This window comes from Mauremys mutica, chromosome 14 (assembly GCF_020497125.1).
Source record: "Mauremys mutica isolate MM-2020 ecotype Southern chromosome 14, ASM2049712v1, whole genome shotgun sequence".
NCBI lineage: Eukaryota > Metazoa > Chordata > Testudines > Geoemydidae > Mauremys > Mauremys mutica.
In genome coordinates this window covers 4,519,982-4,539,132 of record NC_059085.1, presented here as the reverse complement: position 1 = coordinate 4,539,132, position 19,151 = coordinate 4,519,982, and the positions used below count along the sequence as shown (strand labels likewise).

General features: G+C 52.2%; 1 protein-coding gene across 11 annotated transcripts in view; it reads left to right on the top strand.

Moving 5' to 3' along the window:
* CARMIL2 (capping protein regulator and myosin 1 linker 2) overlaps positions 1-19,151 on the top strand; it is a 130,936-nt gene that overhangs the window by 33,748 nt on the left and 78,037 nt on the right. For all 11 annotated transcript variants that reach the window (XM_044986858.1, XM_044986864.1, XM_044986860.1 and 8 more), the window contains 8 exons: positions 1,669-1,778; positions 2,670-2,747; positions 4,649-4,725; positions 6,711-6,815; positions 7,776-7,845; positions 9,035-9,116; positions 12,519-12,615; positions 13,825-13,882. In XM_044986858.1, the coding sequence (XP_044842793.1) occupies positions 1,669-1,778; positions 2,670-2,747; positions 4,649-4,725; positions 6,711-6,815; positions 7,776-7,845; positions 9,035-9,116; positions 12,519-12,615; positions 13,825-13,882 (677 nt within the window). The remainder of the gene's footprint in view (positions 1-1,668; positions 1,779-2,669; positions 2,748-4,648; positions 4,726-6,710; positions 6,816-7,775; positions 7,846-9,034; positions 9,117-12,518; positions 12,616-13,824; positions 13,883-19,151) is intronic.

Sequence of the window (19,151 nt, the reverse complement as noted above, 5' to 3'; positions counted from 1 at the left end):
CTCTCTATGCCATTATCTAAATCATTGATGAAGATATTGAAGAGAACTGGACCCAGAACCAATCCCTGTGGGACCCTACTCGTTATGCCCTTCCAGCATGACTGTGAACCACTGATAACTACTCTCTGGGAAAGATTTTCCAACCAGTTTTGCACCCACCTTATAGTAGCTCCATCTAGGTTGTATTTCGCTAGTTTATTTATGAGAAAGTCATGCGAGACAGTATCAAAAGCCTTACTAAAGTCAAGATATACCACATCACCTGCTTCCCCCCTATCCACAAGGCTTGTTACCCTGTCAAAGGAAGCTATCAGCTTGGTTTGACACAATTTGTTCTTGACAAATCCATGCTGACTGTTACTTATCACCTCATTATCCTCTAGGTGTTTGGAAATTGATTTCTTAATTATTTGCTCCATTATCTTGCTGGGTACAGAAGTTAAGCTGACTGGTCTGTAATTCCGTGAGTTGTCCTTATTTCCCTGTTTTGTAGATGGGCACTAGATTTGCCCTTTTCCAATCTTCTGGAATGTGTCCCGTCTTCCATGACTTTTCAAAGATAATCACTAATGGCTCAGATATCTCCTCAGTCAGCTCCTGAGTATTCTAGGATGCATTTCATCAGGCCCTGGTGATTTGAAGACATCTAACTTGTCTAAGTAATTTTTTACTTTTTCTCCCCTATTTTAGACTCTGATCCTACCACATTTTCACTGGCATTCACTATGTTAGACATCCCATCACCACCAACCTCCTTGGTGAAAACCGAAACAAAGACGTCATTAAGCACCTCATCCTCTGTTATTGTTTCCCCCCTCATTGAGTAACGGGCCTACTCTTGGTCTTCCTCTTGCTTCTAATGTATTTGTAGAATGTTTTCTTGTTACCCTGTATGTCCCTAGCTAGTTTGATCTCGTTTTGTGCCTTGGCCTTTCTAATTTTGTCCCAACACACTTGTGTTGTTTGTTTATATTCATCCTTTCTAATTTAACTGAGTTTCCACTTTTTGTAGGACTCTTTTTTGAGTTTTAGATCATTGAAGATCTCCTGGGTAAGCCAGGGTTGTCTCTTGCCACACTTCCTATCTTTCCTACGCAGTGGGATAGTTTGCTCTTGTGCCCTTAATAATGTTTCTTTGAAAAACTACTCGCTGCCTTTGGGACTCTTTACAGGAGCCAGAGGGCTCCAGGCTAGCACAGGCAACCTTCCCACAAGAGTGTAACAGGGGGTGGCGGGGCTGCCCCGGCCTGCATGTCCTCTGGAGCCCCCATGCTGGGCCTCAGGCCTCTTTGAGCAATGTCCCCTCAACAGCCCAGTCTAGCCCTGACTGTGGAACGACTGCTTTCGGTCCTGAGCCGGCTCGGCTCCCTCTTGGCTTGGGCGCTGTCCATGGGCGTGTGCAGGGGGCCCCTTTCCAAAGGGCTCTGCTGGGTGCTCTGGACATGATGTGGGAGGGCTGGTTCTCGGAGTCCCGGGAGCTCCCAGAGGGGTTTAAGGAGAGAATTCCGGTGTGGGATGGTCCCTCTTCACCTGCCGTCTCTGGGTGGTCTGAACCAAGCAGGGCTCTGGGATTGCAGGGTTTCTAATATGACAATGTCCTTCTCTGCTCTACGTCTGCTCTTGGGTCCCCAACATGCTCACCGGCTTCTCCTCCCTTCCCTCGGGCAGGAGCCAGCACTTTATGCCAGTCCCTTGCGTCTAATGGAATCTTCAGCACCTCACTTCAGCACCTGGATCTCTCGGGGAATCCTGGCATCCTTGCCACGGACGATGCCAGCGTATGTATAAATAGCTCCCGGCAGGTGGGAAGGGCCAAGCCAGAGAAACGCAACTAAAACCTGAGCCGCGTGTACAGTGAGCTGAGATGTGTCTCTTCTCTCTCACCCTCGCTCCGGCAATGGGAGGCTGCCGCTCAGGCATACCTGCTAGGGTGGGGCTGAAAGTAGCAGAGACCACATGGCAGCACATGTGCGTGTGAACTCAGATTGCTAGCCTGCCCCGGGTCCATGCTGCTCTTGGTCCCCAAGCTAGCTTAGATGTGCCTGCCCGAGCTGCAGTCACACCTCTGATTGGAGCGGAGACTCTCTCTCTAGTGGGTGTTGCATTTTCTGGAGGTTTAATGGTTTAGTTCAGAAGAATCTGGCCATCAGCTGGGTCTGTTGTTGGGGTTTGGTCAGGTTTTTGGGCTGCCCCCTTTGTCATTTGGTGCCAAAATGTTCAGAGGGGACTATTGCTTTTTGGGTGCCCAGCTGAGACCCTGTGGACCCCCGTGCCCAGCCCCCACAGCTCCTGTGGACTCCTGTGGGAACTCAGTGTTTTCAAAAGCCCCCAAATCAGAGGCCATTCTTGCCAAATCTATTGCAGGTCACTTTGGCCAAGCAGCCAACTCCATTTCAGCTTCCCCAGGCCTGGCGGTGCTGCCCAGGGGAAGGAGCCGATTGGGGAGGAGGAGGAGCCTGTGAGAAGGAGGGTCTGGGCTCACCCCCAGGCTGGTTTGTTTCCTTCTCCACTTTCTTGAGCTGAACGTTAACCCTGCTAAACCCCAGGAGAAAGGCTCGCTCCTGATCCCAGGAAGGAATGTCCTGCATTTGGCCCCCAGTGCGAGGAGACGCTACCTCCAGAGAAACCTTTCCAGCGGATCCTTAAATCCACATCTTCTCTCCCCACAGAGCTTGCACAGCTTCCTCAGCCACGCAAACTCGGTGTCTCACCTTAACCTGGCCGGCACAGACTGTGCTTTGGATGCAGTAAGTAGCAAGGGGCTATTCTCCACTCATCTGTGCTGAAGTGGCCAGCTCCTGAGACCTTCCTTCTTGCCATCTGCGTCACTCCAGCCCCTGCCGTGTGCCTGGCCCTGCAAACTGGAGTCACTGTGCAGGTTGTGCAGCCCAAGAGGCAGACGAGTATATTTCTGCCTCCCAGGGCTGGCCCTTCCCATTCCCGGGTCTCTGTCCTCTGTAGGCAGAGGCAATTGAGCTGCTGGTGCCTGCAGAACTCCCAGGCCTGGCTTAGCCCTCGCTGAGGCAGAAATGTACTGCAAGTCTCATGCATTATTGATCAGGAATGAATGAATGAATGCAGCAGGTGCTGCAGCTTCGGATGTAAATCTTGGCTCTGGCATCCAGGGTTGGAACAGCCTCGGCACTGTAATTTATGGCCGGACGTTAAATTACATCAGATATTGGTGCTTTGGGATTGCTCACTCCACCGAAGTTATGCTTCCAGATGAGTCTTCCAGCCCCTTGCATTTCCCTTGCTATCACAGCTGCATGCAGGTCTGGTTATTTACCTTGGAAAGGGGGGAGCATCGTAAAATGCTGCTTTGCTCTGGAAAGTGGGTCTCTGTGATCGGCCAGTGTGCTTATTTGAACAGCCAGACTCATTTGGGGACTCAGTCAGCTGGTCCCGTGTGCCTGCCTTCTGCAGGCCAAAACACACTTGCCACCCCACTGCCTCCAGCTGCAGTGCACATTGCAGCTGCTAGGTGCATGCGGTCTGGTTTTCAGTGGGAGTCGCAGGTGCTGACATCTCGGAAAATCAAACTATTAATCACCCATTCCGTGGCTGGCTAAGAGGGACTCGGACTCCGCTCCCTGTCCCTGGGTTGGGCCGGCCCTGCAGGGCCCGTGGGAGTCGCTCGAGTCACCAGTTCTGCCCCTGAGATGCTCAGGGAGCTGTTTTGGACGCTCAGTCACTTTCTGTAGCAGAGCTGCATGTCCTAGCACCACTGTGTCAGACAACGTGACCAGTAGATTGCAGAGGGTTAGTGACAAGAGGAAGGCTGGCCCAGTGGTGAGAGCGCTAGTCTGGGACTTGGGCAACCTGTCTCAAGTCCCTCCCCTGCCCCAGCCTTCACCTCGGCTCTGTGCCTCTATTTCCCCCTGTATGCAGTGGGGGTAGTAGTCTTGCCTCACGGGGCGTGCTCACCTCACGGGGGGGGGGGTGCTCAGATACTGTGGTGATGGGGGGCCGTATAAATTGCTTGGCTGGATGCATAGAAACCGCACACGGCCAGGCCTAGTGGTCAGGCTCCTTATCGCCCGTCTGCGGTGTGTGCTGGGGGCTGTCCAGTGCCCCCGTGCCGTGACAGCAAGGCTTGTGCCCAGCGAGCAGCGGATGGCTCTCCGAGTCGGGTGAGGGGGAGCTCAGTTCTGCCAGGGCTGCTGCAGCATTTCCACCTTTGGAGAGTTAGCCCTCCTGGCCTTTGTGGGAGGAGTGGTCTGGGTGGAGAGGGAGGGAGACTTGCTTTGCGTGGGAGAAATGACTGAGGAGGGAGAGGGATGGCCAAGGGGGGGAGACTGAAAAGGGTGGGGGGAAGCTAGGTGGCCTTTCCTGGCGTCCCCACTGAAGGGGGAGTAGCAGGAGTAGCTGGGGAAAGGAAGCCCTGTAAACAGGGTAGTGTGGCCAGGGTGGGGAGGGCAGCTCTCAGCTGTGCATGCTGCTTGCCAGTAGGGGGCGTGGTCCCAGAAGCATGAGGGCAGGGGAAGCTCAGCCAGTCCTGAGGGTGGGGCACGTCCCCCCAGACCTGCTTTTCCCGAAGCGGGAGAGGGGTTGTGTCTAGTGTGGGGAGGAGGGCTCGTGGCCCGTGGAGCTATGCTGGCCCTGGCCAGGCCTGTTGGTCTCATACACTTCTCATTTCCATTGCAAGCTGTTCGGAGCATTGGCCATCGGCTGCTGTGCCAACCTCGCCCACCTGGATCTCTCCAAGAACGTGTACTCGCACAGGTAAGGCTCAGATTCACGCCCTTTGTCATCCGTGTCTAGCGAAGTCTGGCCCCAGGGATTCCCTGTGTGTCTGGCTGCTGGGAGCCATCGCGTCTCTGGCTGGCTGCAGTTCTCAGTAGCTGCCACCGCGGTGCAGTGACCGTGACCTCTTGGAGCAGTTAACACCCCATGGGTGAACTGCCCTTCCAGGCCGCTGTGGCCCTGCTTAGTAACATGTTTGAAAATAGCAGAGGTACATAAATCCTATCCTCCCGCTGTGTGTGCAGGGTAGCATGCAATCCTGGGAGCAGAAATAACGTGCTAATGGGTGCAGCAACATGGCTGATTTCAGTTTAGCTTGAACCTCTTCCTGAGCACTTTAAGCCAAACCAAAATCAGCCTGGCTTAAACTGAAGTAAAAGTGTCCACACAGCCTTTTTGCATCGGCGTAACTAAATGGGTTTAGACTCACCCCTTAAATTAAGCTGGTGATGTTTCCTCCTGAAGAGCAGCCCGTAGGTTGCAAGTCCTTTGGGGGACAGACCCCTAGGAACACGCTGTGGGAAGAGCAACGTGTGGGATGGAAACGCAGAGGAGCGTTGTTCACGGTATTTCTGATGACCATCAAGGGAATTTCAAAAAGAATTTACTGTTGTATTTTTCCATATTCTAGTTTGACGTTTATTCCCCCTGCTGCCCCTGGCACCTGTTCGCGTTAGAGGGCAGCGTCTCTTGTAGTATCGACCTTACTTGTGCCTCAGGCGCTGGAGGCTTTCATGCCAGTCCCAGTGTTGCAGCAGGTGTGGTTTTGGGCTGGCCGGTGGGAGACGTAGGTTCATTTTTTCCTGGGCTTCCCACACCCTGAGTACACTGCCCTTTGTAGACAGGAAAACTTCCCTCCCGCTAAAGGTTTGTGCCCTTTTCAGCTTCCTCACAATAGCTCCATTTTCCCATGGGTTTTTTAATCTTAGAACTATTCTGAATATCAAATCTTGTCGTCTGTCGTTGCTGGAGGGCTGACCGGAGAACTGGGGTGGGATCTCTCTCAGCCCAAAAATGAAGTGACTGGTTTGTTTGAACCTTTCACAAAGAGATTTTTCCTCCCAACTGTTCCATGGGCATTTTAGTTCAATAGATATTAGCAAAAGCGAGCAGAAAACAAAAAGCTCTAATGATCTGACTCAATTTCCCTGCCTTGCTCAATTGCTCTGCCTTTACTTAGAATCATAGAATCTCAGGGTTGGAAGAGACCTCAGCAGGTCATCTAGTCCCACCCCCTGCTCAAAGCAGGATGAACCCCAACTAAATCATCCCAGCCAGGGCTTTGTCAAGCCTGACCTTAAAAACCTCTAAGGAAGGAGATTCCACTACCTCCCTAGGGAACCCATTCCAGTGCTTCACCTCCCTCTTAGTGAAATAGTGTTTCCTAATATCCAACCTAAACCTCCCCCTCTGCAACTTGAGACCATTACTCCTTGTTCTGTCATCTGCCACCACTGAGAACAGTCATAGATCCATCCTCTTTGGAACCCCCTTTCAGGTAGTTGAAAGCAGCTATCAAATCCCCCCTCATTCTTCTCTTCTGCAGGCTAAACAATCTCAGTTCCCTCAGCCTCTCCTCATAAGTCATGTGCTCCAGCCCCCTAATCATTTTTGTTGCCCTCCGCTGGACTCTCTCCAATGTATCCACATCCTTCTTGTAGTGTGGGGCCCAAAACTGGACACAGTACTCCAGGTGTGGCTTCACCAGTGCCGAATAGAGGGGAATAATCACTTCCCTAGCTCTGTGGGCAGCAGTGCTGACCGGAGCCACCAGGGTCCCTTTTCGACTGGGTGTTCTGGTCCAAAATTGGACACCTGGCAACCCTACCTCCAAACCGATGGACTCCATGCTTTGGGGCTGGTGCGCAGGCCATGTTCCTGTCGACAGAGGGCACGGCTGAGTTGGGGTTAATTGAAACGGTAGAAAGGGGGGCTGAGATGATATGCTCTTCTGCTCATTTTAGAAAGCCGAGAGATGTCCCTCCGGCCATCAAACTGTTCTTCAGCACGGCGGCTGCCCTCCGATACGTCGGCCTGGCGTGTGTCAAGCTACCGCCGGAGGCTGTAAGGTAAGGGGCCTGTTTCCCAGTGTGCTTAGAGACAGAACTGCAAGGGCTCGGACCCCGCAACTGGGGACAGATTTACAGCGGTGACCAGCCTCCACCATCTCAGCCCTAGTGAGGCTCGGCCTGTACTGTGCAAACGAACAGAGGTGCGAATAGCAAGGTCCTCTAGAGGGCACCTCCTGGTTGCTGGAGCTACACGCATGTATGTACACAGTGGGTGGGAAAACCAGAGCTGCGGGTGTCCTGGGGAGTCTTAGAGGATTAAACTGCTGTGGTTTGCAGTCGGGGGGTGCGTAGGATCTGAGTAACTTGGGCTGGGGATAGCCTGCCTGAAACCACAGACAGAGGGGCTTAGCTCACAACAGGCTATTGATTTAGTAAATCCCTATTTATTAAGCCCAGCTAATCTATCTAGCAGCCTCCTCTGGACATCCGAGTGCATGCTCCCCCTGGTTCCAGTCTGATTCACCAATCCCTGCCCTTCAGCACTGCCGGCCCTTTCCCCAGCCCCTTCAGTCCCGCTGGGAGCCAGGGCGAGTGAGTGCGCCCGAGACGAAGGAACAGAACTGTACTGGTGTCAAGTGGCAGCATGACCCCAGACGGGAGCGGTGCCAGAGACTCCCTGGAGTCCAGCAGGGCCATTGCAGGTGCTGTGGGTTCACCGCAGAAGGCACTCAGGCATCATGCTGGTGGATGGCAGGGGAGAAGCTCGGGTAGCTAGGGCAGCTGGTGGGATCCCCGCAGTGTTCCTGAGGGGCTGCAGGGCCAGGGAGCAAGAGCCAGGGCTGCTTCTACCCCAAGCTGCCCTGAGGGCAGGTTGAGTGAGAGGGGAGTCACTGCCTGTTCCTGATGGTGTTCCCGGGGGAGGCTGGCGGCATATCCAGCTCCCTCTGCCTGCTGATGAGAGGAGAGCGCTGGGCTCACGACCGCTCGAAACGCTGGTTACTTTCTGGTTCATTGCAGGGCCTTGCTGCAGGGGTTAGCACATAACTCTCAGATCAGTGACCTGCACCTGGACCTCAGTAGCTGCGAGGTGAGGACGTGGCACGTGACCCAGTAAAGCAGAGCGACAGCTGAGTTCCAGCTAAACCTCGACACTGCATCTGAGCCCAGCAGCCCCGGGTGCCGAACTCCTGGGGCCGGGCAGGGAGTGCAGCTCACCCACCAGAGCACAGAGGCTGGGCACAGCAGTAGGACTCCATGGAGTTGCACAGCCTTCCACGAGGTGGAATTTTTGGCCCATTATCGAGTAGTTTAATTGCTACGCGGATGTTATGATCTAGGCATTTACAAGGAGTGCCTGGGCAGAAGCCAAGCCAGGGGAGAGAGCATCATCCTGTGTAAGCCCTCCGACACGGACAGAGTTAGCTGTCTGAAAGGAGCCCCCTGGCACTCCTGCGGTGCCCGTGAGATAGCCAGGGCTGAGCCAGCTTTCTGCTGCTTCCGAGCGCTGCCCAGCACTGGTACCAGGCTGGGGAGCGCTGCAGCTACGTACCCCCATGGCAGGTCCTGCGATCCTGAGCCTGACCCACCTTCCGTCCCGTCTGTGGGTCTCTCCCTGAGGGTTTCCTAGCACTTCCACAGTGTTAACGATTTCCCCCCCAGCGCCCTCCGAGGCTGAGGGATGAGGATCCTGGCTGTGCTAACGGGAAGGGGAGACAGTTCAGGGTTAATGTCTCAGCTCTGCTGCAGCCACCTTGGGCCCGTCATGGAGGGTGAAAGCTTGAAAAGCACCTAGGTGGTTTAGGCCCCCTAATTCCCACTGAAAGTCACCGGGATTTAGGCTCCTCAGTCGCTCCTAAACTGCTTTTTGGAAAAGTTACCCTGAATCTTTCTGGCCCAGCTCCTCAAAGGTCATTAGGCTCCCCTGGATTTCCTGGGCGTCTAGGCTCAGGTTCCTCGTCTATAATAATGCCCACCCACCTTTGGGGACAGCTCTGTGCCCCCTGGCTGAAAAGCGCCAAGGGTTTTATTTATTGCTTTCTCCACTCCCGTGTCTCTGCCCTGCCCCTGCAGCCGTGGCTTTGGTTCTGACCTGAGCCTGCGCCAAGCTGGCACAATCTGCAGGCAGCTCACGGTGAAGTTCCAGGTTAGAATGTTTGATCTAACGCCCCTTAGTGCAGGGTGATCCCAGGGGCACTGAGCGCTGATCCGACTTTCCCAACTGGTGAAAACCCGAATGTTCCCTTTTACTCTTGTTCTGTTTTGTTTTTCATTTACAGTTGCGATCGGCAGGTGCCCAGGTGATCCAAGATCTGATTTTTGATGCCAATGCAATTAGCAATTTGGATTTATCAGACAATGGTAGGTACATAGCTTCTTTGACTTACAGTGAGTTTTGTCACCATGGCTGGAAGTGTTTCCTCTGAACCTTGGCACAAGGCTGTGTGCTGCCAGCTACAGAAGCCAAGATAAACCCCCTGCCAGAACAATGACTGAGGTTGAGGTCCCCTCAACTGGTGTAGAAATAACCGTTTAAAAGATGAGACTTGTTTTGATGAGGGGTGACTAACTGAGGCTCTCTGAGCTGCCATGTGTGGTTATATACTGGGGGTGGGCAAACTTTTTGGCCCAAAGGCCACAATCTGGAAATTATATGGCTGGCCCTGAATGCTCACGGAATTGAGGTTGGGTTGCAGGAATGGGTGTGGGCTCTGGGGTGGGGCCAGAAATGAGGAGTTCTGGGTGCAGGAGGGGGCTGCGGGCTGGGGCAGGGGGTTGGGGTGCAGGGAGGTGTGAGGGCTCTGGCTGGAGGTGCAGGCTCTGGGGATGAGGGATTTGGGGTGCAGAAGGGTGCTCCAGGCTGGGACTGAGGGGTTCAGAGGGCGGGAGGGGGATCAGGGCTGGAGCAGGGTATTGGGGCGTGGGAGGGTTTGGCTGTAGGCTATGGGTGGTGCTTACCTCAAGCAGCTCCTGGAAGTAGCGGCATGTCCCCCCTTCGGCTCCTACGCGGAGGCGCAGCCAGATGGCTCTGCTGCGCACTGCCCTTCCACAGGCGCCACCCCTGCAGCTTCATAAGAACATAAGAACAGCCGTACCAGGTCAGACCAAAGGTCCGTCTAGCCCAGTATCTGTCTACCGACAGTGGCCAATGCCAGGTGCCCCAGAGGGAGTGAACCTAACAGGCAATGATCAAGTGATCTCTCTCCTGCCATCCATCTCCATCCTCTGAGAAACAGAGGTTAGGGACACCATTCTTACCCATCCTGGCTAATAGCCATTAATGGACTTAACCTCCATGAATTTATCCAGTTCTCTTTTAAACGCTGTTATAGTCCGAGCCTTCACAACCTTCTCAGGTAAGGAGTTCCACAAGTTGACTGTGCGCTGTGTGAAGAAGAACTTCCTTTTATTTGTTTTAGAATCATAGAATTCAAGATCAGAAGGGACCATTATGATCATCTAGTCTGACCTCCTGCAAGATGCAGGCCACATAAGCCGATCCACCCACTCCTTTAGCAAGCGACCCCTGCCCCATGCTTCGGAGGAAGGCGAAAAACCTCCAGGTTTTAAACCTGCTGCCTATTAATTTCATTTGGTGACCCCTAGTTCTTGTATTATGGGAATAAGTAAATAACTTTTCCTTATCCACTTTCTCAACATCACTCATGATTTTATATACCCTCTATCATATCCCCCCTTAGTCTTCTCTTTTCCAAGCTGAAGAGTCCTAGCCTCTTTAATCTTTCCTCATATGGGACCCTCTCCAAACCCCTAATCATTTTAGTTGCCCTTTTCTGAACCTTTTTTAGTGCTAGAATATCTTCCATTAGCCAGACACCAGTTCCCGGCCAATGGGAGGTGCGGGGGCGGCGCTTGGGGCGGGGGCAGTGCACAGAGCCCCCTGGCTGCCCCTAAATGTAGGAGCCAGCAGGGAGACATGCTGCTGCTTCTGGGAGCTGTGCAGAACTGCATCACATGTACACAGAGCGGCCGCAGACGCCGCTCCCCGGCTGGAGTGCGGCAAGCCCCAAACCCCGCTCCCCAGTGGGAGCTCGAGGGCCAGATTAAATCGGCTGGCAGGCCGAGTGTGGCCCATGGGCCGTAGTTTGCCATCCCCGTTATATACAGTATTGCTCCATTCCTGCCCTTGCTTCTTTGTATAGCTATTCCTAGGCATGTTTCCGCATTTCCATGGCCTACTTCTTCCAGTACTCCAAGACTCCACTGCTTTAGTTCGGTGCCTGTCTTCTGCCCCTGTTAGCACAGGGCAGTAACAAGCACAAGGAGCAGCAAGTGGCTGGCATGCTGGAGCTGTGCTGCAGTTAGGCCTGGTACATTTTGTTCTGGTGGAGCGTTTTTCTATCAGAAAATGCCATTTGGCTGAAATAGAAACTTTCTGCAGGAGCATGTTAATGTCGATAGAATTTTTGACATTATCCAAATGCTTTGGGTTTTTTACTGAAATCAAAAGCAAACGTTTCCATTGACCCCAAGTTCATGTTTTTTTTGAAAATTTCATTTCTCGGCAGATTTATGAATTATTTGGTTTTGTTCCAATTAGGAACAAAAATCATTTTTGACATGGCAGAATTTCTTGTGGTTCCTGCACTGCTCTGGTAGTTTGCATGTGCCCGTTTCCTTCTGAGCTGGGCTGCACCGGGGGGACAGGAGCAGCTTAGAGAAGAGCAATTCTGTGCTAATGGGGCTGTTGTGTGGAGTAATTTTCCATCTGTGTCTGGTCAGTGGTGAGCAAACTGACAGCAGTGTGAAAATGACCAACCAGGTTACCAGGCCCGTTGGCTACCTGCTGGCCAGACACCAGACTCCTCAACAAGTGTTGTGGCGATCTCACAGGGCATTGCTCCAGAATCGCAGCTTGGTTTCCACTGTGCCAGCACCATTCTGCTTTGGGGTGGGTTTCCAGTTCTTTCCTCCCCTGGCCTGGTCTGATTTTGTGTGAGTTTTGCTCTGGTAGGACTTCACTGGAAATTAGCAACGACAAGCCGTCAAGGGCTTTTGAAGGAGAGAACTCCCTTCTTGAAACTCCCCGTTGCACTTCCCTATTTATCGGTTCTGATGGAAGATTTCCAAGGTCTCTGCATCTCTTGTCCTACCCATGGGACGTGGGCGAGTAGCGAGGCGACTGGAGCTGGCTGGCTTTACCACTTGACATGCCTGTGGAGCCTTGCTTGGCTTGTCACAAGGGCCCTACGCATGATCATGCCCGTCCCCCTCCTCCAGGCTCTATTCCGTCTGCTCAGCCAGGGGCCCTGGGAGGAGCAGAGGCAGGATTGTTCTGCTGGTGCTCTCCACTCCACACAGGAGCTTAACAACCAGCCCTGGAGAAACATGGCCGTCTGACAGCAGAGCCTGGGATTGGTAAAGCTTCCTGGGGAATAGCCCACCGAGATCCCCCACATACCCATCCACTCTGCGAGGGCACTAGCCTCCTCGGGCCAGCGAGTCACCATCTGCCAAGGCTGCAGTGCCCTGAAGGTGGCCAAGGGACAGACTGAGCAGTTTGTCGATCTCCGTGGGTCTGTTCAGGTGGGGATGTGCCCTCAGCGTAAGGTTCTGCAGCATCTGGTGCTACGATAGCAACATCTGGGCTTTTCTCACAACCCTCCCGCTGCAGGCGTGGCTGCCGGTTGCCACATCTAACTCCGCTCCTCCCTGTTCGTGCCAAGTGTCCTTGGGGCATTGGCAGTCACTAAGTGCCAGACACTGGTCACGGATCGTCATTGCTGCTCTTGTGTGTCGTAGGCTTTGATGCTGACATGGTCACGTTGGTGCTGGCGATAGGCCGAAGCAAATCCATTAGGCATGTCTCCTTAGGAAAGAATTTTAACATCAAATCCAAGTAAGTGTCACGTGACTCATGCGTGTAATGAAGTGAACTTTAACAGGCATGGGCCTAACCCGTTTGTATACACACTAGGTGTGTTGCACATAGTCAAATTACATTTATTTACTGCAATTGCTGCACAGACTGTAGCTTTGTGTTGTTAATCACCATTTGCCTTTGTGTGTACTGGGCCTTTAAATGATGATGCTCTTGTAAATCAGAGGTATCAAAGTCACAGAATCATGTCATAGAAATGTGGGGCTGGAACAGAGCTGGACGTCAGCTAGGGCAGCCTCCTGTGCCAAGGCAGGGCCAAGGAAACCTAGACCAGCCCTGACGGGTTTGGCCAACCTGTTCTTAAACCTCCAGTGACGGGGATTACACCACCTCCAGGCCAGTCCCAGTGGTGCTGAATTTCCACGGACTATCATGAGCCCCAAAGGCCTGTGGTGTTTGTCTCAGTGCTCAGCCTGGTGCAGGCTTGGGGGTGAGCTCTTGCTGCCTCGATTCAGACTGGAACAAGTGCAGAGAGAGGCTGCAGGGTGATCAGGGGACTGGAGAGAGCCTGTCGTATGAGAAGAGACTCAAAGAGCTTGAGAGACGGGCTGATTGCGCTCTGTAAATATTGGAGGGGGGGCGGGGGGGAGAGCTGTTTAAGTAAAGGACAGAGTTGGAACCAGGATAAACTGGCCAGGCGTACGGTTAGGCTGGAAATTAGAAGGTTTCTCACCATCAGAGAGGAGGCTGTTCCAGCACCGCACCCAACAGGAGTAGTGGGGCAAAGGACCCAACTAGTTTGAAGATGGGACCCCGATACATTTATGAAGGGGATGATCTGATGGGGTTGCCCGTGATTAGCAGGGGCCTGGACTCGAGGGCCGTCCCTGCTAGTCCTATGTTCTTGGGTTACTGTCCGGCTGACGTAATGCAGAGGCCTGGGGTCTCAGGGGCAGGCACACGGCAGTGTGGTCACCCCCTCTTAGGCCAGCCAACAGGGAGGTGTAATTGAGTGCCTCTTGGGCAGGTGCTCAATGCCCCAGGCTGGCTGCAGCTAGGCCAAGGCTGGTGGCTTGCGGGAGAGAGGGAGGTGCATAGATGAGCCATGCAGTCAGTGTAACGTCCAGCCGCAATGGACGCTTCCCAGCTCGGTGCTGACTTGAGCCCGCGTCAGGCTCTGCTGTGCGATGGGGAAAGGCAAATGACCCCTCTGCATCTCCTCCGCAGGGACAATCTGGCCGACGTTCTCCACCGGATTGTTCAGCTCACGCAGGAAGATGACTGCGTAAGTGCTTGCTGCGGTGCCAGCCCGGAGCCCCATAACTGAACCGTTCGCGCTGTTTCCTCTGAATTATTCCTATTCATTTCAGAACCCCCAGGCCAGCTGTGAGACAACTGGCCATTTTGTGTTTCAGTTCAGATGCAGAACGTGGGGGAGTCGCTCTCTCTCTCTTCCATGGAGTCGCTCCCTCTGTGGTTGGTGTTAATCTGAAAGGAATGGTCAGACTGAGAAATATGTGCTTTTCTCGCTGCGTTTGGGAGAGTATAGGAAAGGAATCAACAGCTGGTAGAGTCTAAAGTACAGCTGAGGGAGCAGGAGAGATGTGTGTTGTACGTGGGGGGGGATGGATAACAGCCCAGAACAAAGGTGATGGGCTTCTGAAAATGTCACCTGTTTGGAAGGGTCTAATATCCTAGGGCCTCTTCTCAGGGCATTGAAAAGGCAAGGAAGATTCGTCTAGGCCGGGCAGAGGCCAAACCCTTATGTCAGCGTTACTGACGCTGCATCGACCTAACTGCAGCAGCCCTGACTCTGCCGCTCGTGGCTGTGGAGTTATTAATTGCACATAGCAGAGCAGTTACGCCTGCAGGAGCGAAATTTAAATGTAAACTGGGGTTGCCACCTTTCTATTGGCCGGTAACTGACCCCCAAGGCTCTGCCCTGTGCTCCGCCTCTTCCCCCAAGGCCCCACCCCATCACTCGCTCCTCTCCCTGACTCCTCCCGCCGTCGCTCGCTGGATCCTCTCTCGGAGCCTTCCTGCGGGTAGGAGGCAGCACCAGCTGAGCAGGGGCTGATGTGGGTTAATGACCTGGCGCCAGTAACTGGACTTCTGGTTTGGGTGCCATTTAGGGTCAAAAACTGGGCACCTGGCAACCCTAAATGGTGCCTGGATGCAGGAGCCCAAACCCGGACTGTCTGGGTAACGCCCGGAGGGGTGGCAATGCTAGTGTAGACACTTCGCAGCGAGGCCGACATAAGCTGCCCTGCGACACCCTCGCTCTGTAGTGTAGCCCGGGCCTCAGCTGCTTCGATTTCACCTTTGTTACTCCTCCTTGTCAGCCTGCTAGTCCTCCAGGCACCCATAGGGTCTTCCAGGGAATACAGGCTAGACCAGACCTGAATTTCTAATGTGAAGAAACCCCTTTCAGGCCTACCCCCATCAAAGAGACACAAAAGGGGCAAGGGCACTGATGTTATTTAATCTTTGCAGGTCTCCTTTGAAGGAGAAAACCCACTGGTGCATTACAGAGTTGCTGCCACAGGCAGAAAAGGTCTGTGCAGCCCAAATCCCATTAAACAGGCCTTTCCCATTCATGTGATTGTCAGGCTATTAGTGGGGAAATGGCAGCTTTCTCCTCTAGGATTGCCCCCTCCTCCTGCCGAGGTTCAGCGGGATTGACAGGCCAGGCATGGCTCAGACCTGCCCCGCATTGTTGTCTGTGCTTTCCTCCCCCTGGCTCTTGCTGCTTTTCTGCCTGTGGTAGGGGCCAAATGATGTCTGTCTGTCTAGATACTTGTCTGGCCCCCATCACAGGAGTATCTGAGCGCCTCCCAGCCACCCTCGCTGTACTCTGGGGAAGTAGGGCATGGCTAGTGCCCCACAATAGAGGTGGAAACCTGAGGCACAGAGAGGCTAAGTGACTCACCCAGGGTCACCCATGAGTCAGTGGCAGAACAGGGATCACATCACCATCCTTCCCTGGCACAGGGAAGAGGGCTCACAAATTCCTCCCTCTCCTCTCCTCTGCTCTGCTTTGGCCATTCCCCATGCATAAGGAACACTGGAGCTGCTGAGCAGAGGCCTCTTGGGCAGGGCGGGGCTACCTGCAGGCCTCCCGCCCGCCCTGGCCTCATGCAAACAGCTTCCAGGTGCCTCCCTCCGCGTCTTTGGTCTGGCCCTTGCTTTGTGTTCATTAGCTTGTCTCCTGCACTTACTGGCTGCCAAGGCCTTTAGGCCACAGAGCTCGAGCCCAGCTGTGACGGAGCGATTCTGGCGGGACCCAACTGAGAGTGCCAAATCAGGACCAATTGCTTAAACAGGGCAGTTACAGCCCTAGGCTGGGGTTTTTCCACCTCTAAGGCAAACCAAACCAGCCAGACAAAAAGGACTTTGGTCTCACCCCACTGGCTAACCACAAGTCACACAAGCAATTTCCTTAGACACTCCAGTCTCCCAGTATCACCACCAGTGCACTCGTCCTGGGGATGAATGGTTATGAAAACCAACACCCCAATAAAAGAAAAAGGTTCCCTCGATCCCAAAGGACCAAGCCCCAGACCCAGGTCAATATACACATCAGATCTTACCCACAAATCACGCTGTTGCCAATCCTTTAGAATCTAAAATCTAAAGGTTTATTTACAAAGGGAAAAAGGTAGAGATGAGAGGTAGAATTGGTTAAATGGAATCAATTACATACAGTAATGGCAAAGTTCTTAGTTCAGGCTTGCAGCAGTGCTGGAGTAAACTGCAGGTTCAAATTGAGTCTCTGGAATACATCCCCCACTGGGATGGGTCGTTCAGTCCCTTGTGTAAAGCTTCAGTTTGTAGCAAAGTCCCTCCAGAGGTCAGAAGCAGGATTGAAGACAAGATGGAGATGATGCATCAGCCTTATATAGACTTTTCCAGGTGTAAGAATCCCTTTGTCCTCACGGTGGAAACTTACAGCAAAAATGGAGTTTGCAGTCACATGGACAAGTTTCTGCATACTTCGCTGAGTCACAAGGCGTGTCTGCCTTCTCTCCATGGGTTAATTGTGTAGCTGATGGCCCTTAATGGGCCATCAAGCCAGCTATGCAGGGCTGACATCAGCTTGTCTGGGACACTTCCCAGAGGCAGAGCATAATACAAAATACAGACAGTACAGAGCCAATACTTATAACTTCAACTACAAAATGATACACAGACATACAGACCGCATAATCATAACCAGCAACCCCTAACCTGGTCTTAGACACCTTATATGACCCCCTTTACCTAAGGTTTGGTGCCACTACAGGACCTTGGTTGCAACCCATGTTCTATATGGTCCCCATTTATATCAATAACGTCACACCCCCAACGCAAAATTGATGCAGGAAGGGATGACAAAACATCGCTGACTGCATCCCAAGAGCCCCCTATCCTTGGGTCTGTCTCACTACAGCTAGTGTTGGGCTAGAGGCCGTACCAGTGTATAACCGAAATGGTTTATCAAAGTCATGTTCAATAACATGAATGAATCTCTTTACAAACTCAAGGTATAACTTGGTTAGCTTTTGCAGCATGGTTCCTGTATGTTTCATGTGATCTTGCCAAGAGCTAAAGAAAACAGCTACTTTATCCATACCAGCTTTGGCCAATGTTTTGAACCCAATTAACATTAAACCAATGTAGATATTGATGTTGTTCATAGTACAGGACTCTTGGCATTTAGCCATGAAAGCAATATGGTAGTGTGCCTCAGTTTCCCCTTTTATACAGCACATCAGGTCTGGAATGTATTTTCCCCTGTGAAAAGTTCCAATGCTGTTTACAGGCATTAACTGTGAAACATCAGTATAGCAAGGCCCTTTAACATAAAGTGTGTTTTCATGTATTCCTTTCAACATGTTTAAGGGACTTTCCAAAAGATTAGGCACATTGTACATTGTTACAGTTCTTGGCAATAGCAACACATTAGTTACAAAATTTAGCATTAGCAGTAACAACAAATTGATTGCAAGTGTCCATTTACAAACATGTTTGTCATGCCACACCCTTGGCTCAATACCATTGGAGTTTGGGCCTTTTAGGGTTAACCTGTGGCTTCCCTTTGCAAAATTCAGTTCTCTCTTTCCTTCTTGTCCTGCAGGATTAAACCCTGATTTCTCTTGCTTAACAGAGTTCACTGGCTGATGGGGTGGGCCCTCTGTGCTAACAGCTATTAGCAAGTCTTTCTTCTCCCTGCCAGCCAAGTAATTTGCATCAACACAGACACTAGCTTTTAACTTCTTAGCTGCTATGGATTCCAAGGCTGGACTTTGTCTTACAGAGATATCACACCAATTCAAAGGGTTTGAGGGTGAGAGCTGGCTTGCTCTCCCCTGCCTCCTCAAGCATTCAGCCATAAAACTGTTCTGCTTTGAAACACCAGTAACTGAATCTGTCCTCAGATCCTGAAGCACAGACTGCTCACTTACAGATTCAGCATGGAGACATTCCTGTCCCAACACCATTGTCTCCCCAACAAGCTGGCTACACACAGCCAGGCGGTTATAGGGCTGCTCAACTTCCTTAACAGCTTCTACTCCACCTGAGACCTTTTCAAAGCTGCCCACACTGGATCTCTCAAAAGGAAAGTCAGTGGATCCATTCACCACAGAAAATTTCTGGCTGTTAGGAACTGAAACTTCCTTGATTAAATCACTTTTACACCCTTCAGTTGCAGTAAACTGCTTGCACAGGCTACCATGAGGATTCCTTTCCCTAGGAGCTTCTCTAAGCAGCAATTCACCCCTCACAGAAATTCTTCACCTAGGGCTTGCTCTAAAGGAACACTTTCCTGAGCAACCACAGATTCTTTCTGTGGCCTGGAACAAGTTCAGGAATCTTTTCCTTCTTGCTACAAGTTGTCAAACTGTTAGTAGGTAACACAATTAAATCACCTTTATGCTCCCTTTGTGCCCTGGCTAGGGTATCACCCTGATCAGACAGAGTTGCTGCACCCTTTTCCAACCACACATTAGCAACTGGCAAACTACAAGCACCAGAATTGTCTGTTCTCTGGGATTTTGCTAAGACACTAACTGGATGCAACCTAGTCACAGTGCCATTCTCCCCAGCAGACACAAACTTAGGACCATTTCCTTCCTGGGCTTTAGCTGTATTTACAACCAACTCCGAGACCACTGAATCACCCTCAACCATCACAGGCTGAAAGGCCCCTTCTGTCTGCTCCACAGACACAGAAGAGCCGGAGACACATTCTCCTTCACCAGACACACAGCTTGGGATTTCATTTCCCTTGTCCCAGCACACATGGCTGTTCACAGACAACTGCTTGGAGACCGAGATAGCTTCCTTTATAGGCAAGTCAATACCCCTGACAGAGACAGGCACATTCCCTTCACTGTCACATTTCTCCACACAGGAAACAGGTAAGGGATATGGACACTCATCTTCCACTATCCCTCCCTTCCCAAACTGCTGATTAGACAAAGCCATCAGCTCACAAGGCTGCCTAGGCTCCTCCAAACTTTCCCTACCAGGCACATTGCCCCTCCCAACAGATAAGCTGCTGCTCTTTTCAC